General features: G+C 45.2%; 1 protein-coding gene across 2 annotated transcripts in view; it reads right to left on the bottom strand.

Annotated features, from left to right (window-relative positions):
* LOC133214076 (gamma-aminobutyric acid receptor subunit beta-4) overlaps positions 1 to 12993 on the bottom strand; it is a 73325-nt gene that overhangs the window by 35709 nt on the left and 24623 nt on the right. For both annotated transcript variants that reach the window (XM_061356758.1, XM_061356757.1), the window contains exon 3: positions 9604 to 9671. In XM_061356758.1, coding sequence (XP_061212742.1) covers positions 9604 to 9671 — 68 coding nt within the window. The remainder of the gene's footprint in view (positions 1 to 9603; positions 9672 to 12993) is intronic.

Raw genomic sequence — 12993 nt, 5'->3', positions numbered from 1 at the left:
GCAGTTTGCTGCAGTGGAACAGGGAGATGAGGTCCAACCTGTGAGCAGTGAGTGTTTTGGGTCTGCTTCCCCCTTCACTAGAGCCTCAGATGGGAGCTCAGCACACCCTGCAAAGAGGGAATACTCCAACCTGGTGACCCACTGCACCCTGGACAGACACTAGAAGGCCAGTTGTGCATACCTTGCAAGCAGTGATGTAGAAGAGGCCAGTGCATCTTGCCTTTTACTCCTTCCTCTGCCATTTTTCTGGCTGAAGCTGACCTGAGACTCTACTTGTGTCAGGCTGCAGAAACTACCCACATTTCACCCCACATGCACAGACACTTTCCTTGCCCTAAAAGATCCCTTCTGTCTGACTGAAGGACCTTTCTGGATCTCCAAACAGCTCAGCAGATCCTCTTCCTTTTACCATCCCTTTTCCTTGAATGTTCATTTTTCTCTGTAGCCTAGCAACTCAGCACAGACTCAGAATATTAACAGCTCCTGTCCCCACACACAGTCTTCTCCAGAGGCCTGAAAAATGTGATGGAAGAAAGGCTGAGAGGGGTAAGAGCAAGCATGAGAGAGGTAGGGAGCATGCAGGGAGCTTCTACCAGCATTCAGAAACAGCAAAGCTATTCAGCTGTCATACCTGCCACCTTCACTTAACATGTACATAACATATAGAGCTATATATAGCTGCATTTATTTACATATTCAAATAGCAACAGCACACGCATACACTTGTATTTGGATTTAGGTTCTATATTGAGGCACTGGCACTCTTGCGCACATGCAAGCTCTGCTGCTAGATGCTTTAAATGTATATATGACAAGATGTCAGAAGGTCAGATTCTCAGCATCTAATTTGGTTTTCAGTCAAACCACATGAAGGTTTCACTTGTGGGAAGATACTTCAACATTCTGCAGTAATTCTCTCCAATGCTGCAGTATTGCTATTGAAACAGGTGGCAGTTTGGAACATTGCTCTCAAATACTGGCAGCTTTTTAATATATATATAAAAAAATATATATATAAAGGTTGTGGGAGTTCTGCCTGTGTAAAAACCTGAATAAAACTAAAGCAGGAAAAGAAAAGAAAAGATGACATTTTTATCCTAGGCAAAGTTTGCTGCAGTAGCAATTCTAACTACTACAGGAATGCCAGGGTGCAAGCTGAAGCAGTTCATACCACCACCATACAACACTGACAGGTTCAGATCTAAAGATAACTTGGCTGATACAGGAACAGATGGAGCACTGCAATACATAGCACTGTTCAGCTGAAAGCATGCTGCAAACTGTATAGCCATGGACTCTCATCCTCTCCAACATGACTTCTTTCCTGCCGTGGGGTGGAGTCACCTAACGAAATGCAGAGTGAACTTAGCCTCTTCAGTGAGAGCACAGAGATGCTCTCATTTGGGAAACTGCCTAGTGAGAAAAACGTGTGAACTCTGCTTCTCAGCACTGGGGCAGGGTTGACTCAGCCCTCCTGAGGCTTGAACTGGTGATACTGGAGGACTTCAAAAGCTGCTTCTTAGGGATAACAGCATCATAGATAGAGACACAGGGGGAATCATTTGGAACAAGCATTGTCACCACTTTTTATCTGTGCTGCAAATGTCAAGGTCTAGGCTGGGAATCAGCCAGCCTACCCAGCAGCTTTCCCATAACCAAGACTTTTCAGTTATGCAGACAAAGAGATTTCTGGAAATTCTCCCATTAAAATATCATGTGAATGCTGCAAGATGCCTAGGAAGAAACAAGCATTGTAGAATAGAAAGCCTCAGGGGCAGAGACACATTCTCTAGTCCAGCAGTCTTTCTTCAAGAGAGAGCTTGTTTCAGCTAGGTTTCCACAGTTCACCATCTAATGGTCTATGTGCATGGCAAAATCATACAATTCAGCCAGCAAGGACATTCATTCAAGGACATAATTAATGTTCAAATCATCAGAGCCCTTCAGCACAAGCATAGGGGACCCCTTTATAGGGGAAGGGATAAAGGTGTCCCCTCCCACATGAGGGCAGTACAGTGGCAAGGACCTGGCAGGACTGATGCTTTACCAGGCTACACACGCACCAAGTCCTTGAGACCTGTGTCTCAGAAGGAATTCCTGTTGCTTTGTGCAGACCCCAGCTTTCAGCTGGCCACAGCATTTGGAGGAACTCTACTGTGATCTTTGGGTTGTTACTTAGCAACTTGACTCAAAGATGTAGTGAATTTACTGGGCTGTCTCTGCAGCCAAGCAACACCAGGACCAAGGGCATAGGGAGAATTTTGTCATGGGAATGGGATAATCTGTGAAATATTATGGAAGACAGATAAGATTTTTCCCTTCTGCAAGTTGCCATAAATGCAGTAAATATTGACACATGAGTCACACTGACCTATTTTCTCCTTTTTAAGCCAGGACAATTTCATCTGTTTGCAACCAATTTCAGAACCAATGAACGGGGAGCACTTGAGGCCTTTTCACAGGTTTGTTTTATTCTTAACTATTCTGTGCAAGAGTTCTACCCTCTTGTGGAAAGACCATTCTTGTCTTTGGGGCAGAAAGGGGACCACTGGTTATTTAAATTCAAGCATTCACACCCCTCTACCATCACACTGCAGAGCACCCCTGAGGCCAGATGCTTTACTTGTTCTCATGCACTACCTTAGTTAAAGGGATCCCTCAGCATAATCTGTGGGATTTCTGTCGAAGAAAAGCACAATATGGTGAACACATATCCACGCCCGATTCTTGTCTTTTTAGACTACATCAGAGCCTCAGCAGTTGCAGGATGTCACCACTGCAAGGACAGACAAAGCAACCCCAGATCTAGCAATGGCAGATAAGATGGGTCCCTGACATCTGCTTTTCTGCAAAGATGTTTCTAGAAATTCAGTCAATTTCTACTCTTCCCATATATCTGGATGGGCCACAGAGCAGGCAGTGGCATCTCCTGCCTGCAAAAGAGACTAGCTCAAAGCTGCTATGTCTAGAAGGTTTGGAGGTTACTCTCCACCCTGCTAAAACTATCTTTTGTTTCTCCAAACATCCCTCTAGCAAAGGGAAAGCATCAAGATGATGTTGCTTTCCTTCAGCTAGCCAAGTGGTCGTATGTTTATGCACAAGCTACTTGCTATTGCTGGGGATATCTCACCCTAAGTTAGAGCATACCAGTCTTACTACGCCACACTGTAGGATCTGGCTGTTCTCCAGCACCAAGGCTCCACTGCATCCTTTGCTACCTGTCACACTACCATCCCAGAAACCTACAGCAATCCAACAGGACTACAGTCCCTGCAGTTCCATTACAGCTCAGCATCAAAACTGCCTCTTAGTTTCACTAAATTTTGGCAATCTTCAATATTCAGCAGCCTTAAATACCAAGATGTAATGTATACGCACAGGCTCAGTACAGATACCACAGTATCACAGGGCTGGAGATACCCTAGGCTACATGGAAACATTTGCAGCACTGGAGTGTCATGTCATACTTGTATCTCATTGCATATAACTCCAGAAACCTCTGACTGTAGGATTTAAATGCTTTAACCTTTGCTTTTTAAAAACCTTTTGATACCCAGGGACATAGAACAGACTGACTGGGAAATATCTGTATGTCATTTCTCCACTACAAAGGGATGACAATAAAACAGAACACTCTTAGTTAAGAATAAGAAAAAAGATAATATATTTGAAAAAATATATCGTAGTATAGATACAGTACAATAGTAGAAGCCTCTTCTTAAAAAATCTTGTTTTTTAAAGCTCCAAACATCTATACCAATGGAAAATCCTTTTCAGGGGCATAGTGCAGTAAAGTTATTTGTATCCATTACTGCAAGCATACAGAGGGTGTGCTGAGAGTCCTCACAGGCTACTGCCAAAGCTGTATCAGCCCCAAGGAAACCAGCATTTTGCATACACAATTTGATTGTCAGAACAGTTTGAGAATAGATTGGACATCATGCCTCCAGATCAACAATTCACATGGATATATATTCCTCTGCCTTTCCCTTCTCCTTTCCTGAAAAGGTCCAAAGGCAAAGAGCTCTGAAAAGGAGAATATAGAGCCTAAGAGGTTGCTGTGTTTGGTACCAAAGAAAGCCTCTCATGGAGCCTAGCCATCCACACTGCCTTCTTTCATCAAACACACCCAGCATACAGCAAGTCAAGCACATATATTACTGTGCATGAGTTACACTGGAACTGAAATTCAACTAATTGGTGCTTTTTCATATTTCAGTGAAAACAGAATTCCAAAGCTTGATCAGGACAGATTCCACCACAAGGGCTATCTCAAGCATGCCTAATTAATAGAAGGAAAATTTGATGTAGTGAGAAGAGTGATGTCCAATTGATAATGGCATAACTGCTCTGGTCAAGACCACTCTTACACACAACCTGATCTACTTTCTTTTGAGATAAAAGCCAATTTAAAAGCCTTGCTGCTCATCGCTGTCTTGGGATGCGTTTTACATCTCTCAAACAGGGAAAACTTTGCCAAACAAGCCAGTTTATATTTCAAGCAAGCTTTGGGAAGTTGGGAAATAACAGGCATTATGCCAGCGCAAGTGCAGTTGCTCTGACAAGACAGTAGCATGGCAACAGGTCATACATGAATAGGGAGCAGGAAGCAATGAAGCATCAAGGCCAGCTCTGCCAAGCATCCTGCACCAACCCCTAACCTATCTGCATTGAAAAAGGTATTGCCAATCCCACAGGCATCGTTCCTTTAACGCATATATTGCTGCAAACATTTCTGTTTGGAAGCCTTGTTTCTTGTGCTATCCCTCTACAACAATCCTTTTGTAACTTTTCAACTTGTCACCAGGTTTATAAAACTTTAAAGTTAGTGCTATACAAACCGAAACGATGTTATTGCAGATGTAGGAGAGCATCTTGGGATGAATAAATTATAGGAGCCACAAAGAAATCACAACTACATGGCTGGATGCTCCAAGCTGTCTACGGTGTGCAGATATGCGGGAGAGAGCAGGTTTAAACTGCACAGATCATAGGGCACGAAAATTGAAGCGTTATGAAGGGGAACCATCTCGTATTTCAAATGCATACAGAGCTTCTGTTGTTCTTCTTATTGAAATAGTTCATCAATGCTTGAATCTGTACTGTCAGGTACTAGAAAAATATGTCCCCAGAGATTACCTAGGGAGAGGAAAGGCTACAGTTGGAAGTACTAGCCTCTTGTCCCACCATAGAGCAAGTACAATATACCCTGAACAGGCTAGTCTTCAGCTGTGTGCTGAAAGGACATATAGGAGTGGGGAAAGACTTCCAGCTCCTTCTGAAGCTATTGGTACTGGATACAGTCAGAATTGGATCCACCAAAGCAGGTTGGTTGAAGCAGACCACTAAGGTGATAGTGACTTTGAGCAGTACTCAGACCATGTACCACAAGGACAGAAACCTGCATGCTGCTTCAGCTGCAGGGTGCCTTGAGGTCCACACTGCCAGTGCTCTTCATTCTCCTGGGTCAGAAGTACTAATAGGCTCCCCAATAACCTGGGTACCATACTAAGAGTTCTGAACATAGCACTGTCCAAGCACCACCATGCACCAATGAGCATCTATAAATACCTGCATGTGTTCCATGCTTACTGCAATCAACCATCTGTAGCAAAATGGCATTCAGCAGATAACTCATCCAGCCCATTTCCTTTAAGGAGAGCTAGGATATACCATCCTTCCATTCTATGCAGATCTTCTGAGCTGCTGAACATTATTATGAAGATTTTCCTCTTTGCAGACTGCCTTTAAATCCCTAACTTGCAAATTTGTGCAGGATATGAAAAGACCCCCAGCTAGACTTTTCATCTTCATGGATCAGCACTTCCCAGAGGGTCTGTCAGTCAAACATGCCCTCCCCAATACCTATTTGGCCTTGCCCCTGGCACCTTTTCCCAGGTATTTCAACTGATGTCACTGATCTTGGCTCCCCACATAATCCTTCTGATCACTGCCAAGAATGGAGGCTGCAGCTCAGCGTTGCTTAGCAGGGCTAAGAGGAGTAAGCAGTAATAAAGCATTACTCTAGCAGGTGAGCTTGAACATACGGCTGACCACACACAGGCAGCAACTTTGATGAACAGGGTGATATTTTTTTAGTAGTCGTTTTGGTCCCTCATCACTGGGAGACCATTACAAAGCCAGTAGTGCACCTAAGAACATCTTGCATGCTCTCGTGACTCCATCTTCTGAGGAATATCTGGGCACGACCTTCAAAGAGATAGAGGTGCATCAAATTCGTATGGTGTGGCACCAGGAAACATGTGCAGGCAGCTGGAAAGCATTCTGTATATCAGAGTGTCTGGGAACTTCCAGCATAAAGACTTAACTGTGTTGCCTCTGTAGAGAGTCCAGTATCCTCCAGGATTAAAATGTCACCATGTCATCACTTTGGGAATACAGTTCCTATGTGAGTGAAGGCAAGGAGTGTTCTTTAGATCGTAAGTGAAGCTGTACTCCTTCACATCCTGCTGGACTTGTGTGGAAAACAGCCTCTGGAATCATGAAACAGCTAATCACTGACAGTGCTTGTTCCCTGCCATCACACAGCCAGCAGGCACTTGGTGTCCCAGGGCAAGACACAGGAGAGCTGGGGGCTCTGCTCAGCCTGCCCAGCCCCAGCACCAGGGCCATTATTCCCAAAAGGATGTCTGAGGATTAATTAATTATCCTACAAGGGGCAGTAAGTAATAACACTCTTTGTGGAACAATAGAAGCTATTTGGTTGCCATGACAACACAGCTTCACTTGTGTGCCTTTAATTTATTCATTGCACAGTCCCTTTCCCAATCACACATGATGTCACAAAATGCTTTGTTTTTCTTGCCAGTGTCCATGTCCAGAGTAGGGGTAAGGCACAGCCCTTTCCCTGGGGCACCTGTCACATAGAAGAATGATACCCAGAAAATCGCTTCAGGAAACTCATATCACATGAGAATTCCTCTGCTCCCTAAATGTTCTTTAAGATGATTCTGATTTTTCAACCCCTTTTTGAAGCCATCTCTCCATGGTGCTTATAGACCTTGATCTTGTGTAGGTTCTCACATGCAGCCACTTTGTTCCCCATTCCCCCCTTGCCCTAATGTATGCAAGAAGCATGGGCAGATTGTGCTTGTCAAGTAAAACAGAGAGCCAGGAGGGGTAGTGAGAAGCCCAGAAGTGACATGCCTTCCCAGTATCAACAGAGCATGGCATGAACAGTGCCTGGTGCCCAGCCTGACTGCAGCCTTGCCACAACTGTTAGAACACATAATGTCCATCTATAGGGCTGCTCAAATTCTGCAAGATCCAGAGCAGCATGTGGATGAAGGTCCATGCCAGGAAATCTGATCTCCCATGCATCCCACAGAGACATTATTGCTGCTGTTTCTGCCCAGCCCCATGCATACACATTTGCTCCAGCCATTCTCAGGCAGAGGGACACAGTTGTTTACTGGAGAGGGGAGAGCATCGCATTCCCTTGGCAAGGGTTGCTAAGGCCTGGCCACAGATCTTCACAACAGGTATGACAAAGCACTTCATCAGCCTCTGTAGTCCAAAGACACATCTCCAGCAGGAGACTCATCCTGAACCTGCTTTTGCAGTGCTCAGCTATCTTCTCAGGTCTAGAGAAGATGATCAGTGCAGGTGGTACAGGAAAGGTGAGAGCTAAATCTCTCACTCCTTTATGTCTGTGCAAGCTGGGGTCTTAAGCTACAGGTCCAGACCCCAAATTGTTCATTCTGCAAGGAAGGTGACAGCTGGTTCATCGCATAGGAAAATTCAGGTCCAAGTTGAGACCGGGGGAGGAGATGACTCAAAGTTGAGCTCTGGACTGACAGGCAAGATAGATGGAACTAGGTTAAGCCATCTGGCTCTTCTAAGTTGAGCCTAACCTCAAACACAACTAACCAATGCAATGGGGACATAGGTAGGTACTTCAATTTCTGACTGTACACACTGCCCAGTGTCACAGTTACTAGAGAGAGGTGTAACACACTATGCAGATAATTATGGTAATGGTGGGATGATAGCAAAGAGCCTGCAGAAACTGTTTCATGAGAATGTGGATGTTTATGGCTGGCCCTTCACCCTGGATCATTTGCATCCAGGATTTTCAAACAGTTTGGAAACAAAAATGACTTATTCAGATTGTCTCTCCTCCCCACCATGCAACAGCAGAATAGCTGGTGGGCCAGGGAAACAGGGCAGGAGAGTCCAGAAACAGCTAAATAGGACAGGAGCCCTGGGAGACCAAGGTTTTAATTGACTTGAACAGCAAGAGCTCTAAACTGGCCTAGGATTCTCCTGAATGGGTAAGGAACTGAGGAATAGGACAGTTGCTGCCAGGAGATCCCCACCAGCCTTCCACTCCACCCAGCCTCTTGGAAAGGAGATTGGAGGAAAAGCCTCTGGGTAGGAAGGGAGAAGGCAAGATTAGGCAGTGATCAGTGCAATCTATGTCCTTTGCTAGATGCTAGGGGCTTCTGAGGTACAGATAACACAGGCTTGGATGTGTACCCAAACCATGACCAATATAAGTTTCAAACATCACCCCAAACTGTTGCTATCTGAGCAGATATTTTCTTCTCAGTGGTATGAAAAACTCCAACTTAGAAATACCACCCAAAACCAGAGCTCCATTAGATGCAGATCTCCAAGGAAATGCCAGATTACCACTAGTAAACATGAAAAGCCACCAACGGTTTCCCAACTTGGCAGGCACAGGCTGACTGTAAAGCCACCGCTGCCTTCATGTCAACTGAAAAGTACAATTCTCAGCTACTCTTTTAGGGCATAAGCATTAATGGCTCTGTAAGGTGGCAGTGCAACTAGCACAGAAGTATAAGGAATGTCAATATACTCTTGATAAGATGCCACTAGCTCTAGAGGTGCCAGAGAGCTCCTCCATCCACATGTTCACAGGGATACTTCCATGTGCCAGTATAGACATTGACTGACCGTACTGGAATTTACCGCACATTAGGAAGAGAACTACAGTCTTCCAGCATGTCCAATCACATCACAAGTACCAGCAGCAAGGGTAGGTGTGTACCACGGAGGTCCCACATGCCAGTCCTGTCTTGCAAAGTGTTGTTTCAGTGAGTTCAGGGTTGTTTCAGCCTAGGGCTGGGCTGAGGCTATGGGGGACAACTGAGAAGCAATGTCAGTAACACAGGCCGCTCAGGGGGAGGAAGGTGCAAGGCTCAGACTGAAACCAGCATGCTAAGAAATTTGGGAGAAAAATATAATTTCTAGAGCCCAGTTGAGTGGTTGTCTTTTCCATCATATGTGGGGAAATCATCCTTGAATCCCTGATGATTTAGTGAGGAAGAATTCTGTCTTAAACCAGAGCTCCCATCACCCCTCAAAATTATATGTCTAGAGCAGAAGAAAAAACCCACTTCTTCAGTACCAGAGAAGTGTCACTCCTCCTCCAACACCTTCCCAGATGCAGGAAAGATCTGTAGTAGGAGGTGAAGGAAGCAGGGGTGTGACTACCCTGCTTTTCAGAACGCACCCTCAGATCTGAGGTGGCTCCAAGGAGCCATTGTCTTGGAAGCACATCTCAAACAGAAAAGGGAAGAACAGCTTATTGGGCTTTATTTTGGTTCCCAAACTTACCATGTTGACTTCAGAGATCTGGTCAATGCTGGAGATATGGATGCTCATTCCCACTGTGACAGGGTTACCTGAAACATAAAGGGATTGCGTTAGGACCATATTCAAGCCTTCCTACCTTATCTGCTATTAAAGAATTGCCTAGAAATGCATGGATGTGATTTTAAACAGCCTCACATTCCCCAATTATAAAAAATTTCTGAATCACATGTATTCTTCTCTAATCATTTGAGCACATTTCTCTAATTCCAGGCTTTACAGGCTCACCCTTAGAAGCAGTGCAGCCAATGCTTGATTCTTCAATTCCTGGAAGTTAATTACCCCCTAGTTATACAATTATCTCTGGTTATTCCAAATAATGCCTTCAGAGACCATCAGTAGGCTCCCAGTGGGCTCGCATAAGGTGCTACTGATTGACCATACAAAGAACATAGCAATCAAGCCCATGCAACACACTGGCTGGAAAGATACTTCAGCTCACTCCTCCATCACTCTGTCAGCTCTGAGTGCTCAGTCTGAAAACCCCAAGTGGATTTTAATACCCAAGATACCAGACAAATACAGGAAGCAGATCTATGAAGTGAGAAAGCAGCATTTGTATAGCAGCTTTTCAGAGCAGACCTGTGCTTGGATTAGAGAACAGATTCCCCATTTCAACAACCGGCATCAGGACACGTGTCACTCCACATCCTCTCGCCTGCAGCCACAGGCAGACATCTATGCACAGGTTTGCTGGGAAATTCAGATCTTCCCTTACCCGGTGACCAAGCCACCTTCATGCTGCGGTAAGTGCCACTGGCTGTGACATGTGAGATGAGCTTGTGAAGGAGCACCAAACAAGGGCAGCCACAGCCAGACCTATTGCCCACTTAGGGCAAGAGCTGTATTACCTGTATTAGTCTCAAGGCAGAAACCAGACATTTCAGCCAACTCTTCCAGATGTGTGAGCATCCCAGCTAGATCCAGACTCATACACAATCCTATTTAAGCCCCTTTAAGTGGCAGCTCCCACAGCCAGCCAACAGGGCAGCCCTTTCAGTGAGGTTGAAGCCACATTAAACAATTTGCAGAGATACACATCCACTACAAAACCCTGCAAAACCCCTCCTCTAACTTGAGATGGGGTTTCTGAGTACTACCCCTTTCCTGTCATCCCCACTGTGAGAGCAGAAACCCAATCCCACTGCAAGCAGAGCCCCTCCTCTCACATGTGCAAGGTGGAAAATGACTCCTTGCAATGCAGCACTAGAAAGGGAACGGTTATGCCACTCAAGGTATTAACTCTTCCATGGACTCATTAGTAGATATAAGTGTTGAAATATCTACAGATAATCATGAAATGGCTTAGAAAGTAATTAGGAGACTGGGGGAGAGGGGAGAACCACACAATTGGAAATGAAGTGATTTTTTAATTATGTGTTACCAGAAGTAGGGAAGTAGTGTCATTAGGGCTGTCTTGTGATTGGGTGCACTGTTAACCGCGACCCTCTGCTGCAAATTAAGCGGCATTATCCTTTAATGGAATATGAACAACACTGAAAACATCAGAATCAACAACTGTAATTAGGCCCTGCTATGCAAATAGCCTTAAAGAGGTACTGTTCTTCCCCAGCACCCCTGGCTCGCTGGTAGGGGTGCTCAAGACACCTTGCAGAGCCTCTGAGAATCCCTACACAGGCACAATCCCAGCCACGTCTTTGGTGTATGCTACATTCATCTTTCACAAGGGAACCAGGTGGGAAACTAACCAAGAGTCACTTCAGGGAAAGCCGATTCTCCTTCATCCTCCCTTGTGCCAGAGGCTCAGTGCCACAGGAAAGCTTTTAAGGAAGTTATCACTTTGGTAGATTGTCCTTTTTTCCTGAAACCTGGGCCTTGTGATAGAAGCCATGGCAGGAGAAGGAAGTCACTGCTTGCCTGAGGATCTTACAGACTAACTGGTTACAGGAGGAGGGATGAGGCCATGCGCAGGGCTACAGCAGAGCAGGGGTGAAGCCAGCCCCTGACTTTGGGGTCTTTCTGCCATTCCCTGTTGCTTCCTCCAGCAGTTGCACTACTGCCTGCTTTACCTTCAGTTTGTCACCACTGGTACCTGTGTCACTGTGGCTACGTGTCCCCTCCTTCCTCAATGCAAAAAGTGGTCTTCCCCCTGCTGCTGTGTAGGAGACCCAATGAAACCAGCAGGTTGGGTGGCTATAGCACGGGAGCACTGACAGTGGCGATATACAAATATTTGTCAAATACCGACTCTATCCAATCTAATCTATCTGTCTAGACATTTGTGCTGTGTTCATCACCATGGTATCTGAGCGCTGGAGGTCATGCAGTGACTCAGTGTCAGAGCCATGGATAAGATCCAGACCTCCTGACTCCCAGCTCCAAGGCGAATACTGAAGTGGAGATCAGCTACACTGCTCCCCATCACCCTGGGCTCAGCTGTACCCAGCTCCCATGCACAGTCAGCAATGTTCCTCTTGGTTACTCTGAGCACAACCCCATCCATCACAGCAAGTGGGAGGCTCTGCTGCCTGCTTGCGAGCCCTGGTGTGTGTGCCCATCAACTCACAGGCAGAAGTGTGTGACTGTCATACAAACACTCCAAAGATGAAGGTATGCAAAGTCCTGCCTTTACTGGACCAACTCTTAGCTTGACCACAGGGAAGCCATTTCACCCCATCCATCCCTGTTGTGAAGACTGGCTTGAAGTCTCCTCAGGACAGGGACACAAGAGCAGGTACACAGCCAACAGAAAAAGCATGCCCTACCTTTACTGCAGCCCGACAATAAACTAGACCGGTTGGTGCCCAATGTTCAGGCTGTAAGTAGTACACAAAATAAACAAAGGACATCAATTCTGCCAACAATAATAGCCTCAGGCAAGAGGAATACAAAAGTAGGGTATTTAAATATGGGATAATGTCATCTGTGAATTTATCCAAAAACACAGGACTTTGCATTCGTGCATCTGAGGCAAGGCAAAAGAGGAAAACCTAATATTAAAGCTCCATGTTTTTATCTGTGCCTTGCCAAGTAGGTGCAAAGACCTATTCTTTCTCCCCTTAAAGAAAAAGCTTATACCCAAGAAACGTTTCTAGGCAAGATCACGAGTGAGGGAGTGTGAGAAATTCTGCCACATTCACCCAGGAATGGCACACTCACACATCCCCTTTTCACACTGCCACTGGAGGAATCACCAACATTTTGTCCTGAAATTAGTTTGATGCCCATGAAAAATATACTTGGGAAGCTGGAAGGGAAGCAGACAAAAGAGTTATAATAAACCTGCCTTTTTTTTTTTTTGTTTTTTTGCAAATGATACTTGTCACATATAAAAACAGTCAAGGTAGAGAACAAGTTGTGCTAATCTGCAATATTTTCCCAGCAACCAGTTAT

The sequence above is a fragment of the Neopsephotus bourkii genome, unplaced genomic scaffold (genome assembly GCF_033783945.1).
Source record: "Neopsephotus bourkii isolate Nb327-2 ecotype Australia unplaced genomic scaffold, CSIRO-AGI_Nbou_v1 NB_867, whole genome shotgun sequence".
Classification (NCBI taxonomy): Eukaryota; Metazoa; Chordata; class Aves; order Psittaciformes; family Psittacidae; genus Neopsephotus; species Neopsephotus bourkii.
Note: the sequence above shows the minus strand (reverse complement) of the source record. Positions and strands in the feature narration are given on the sequence as shown.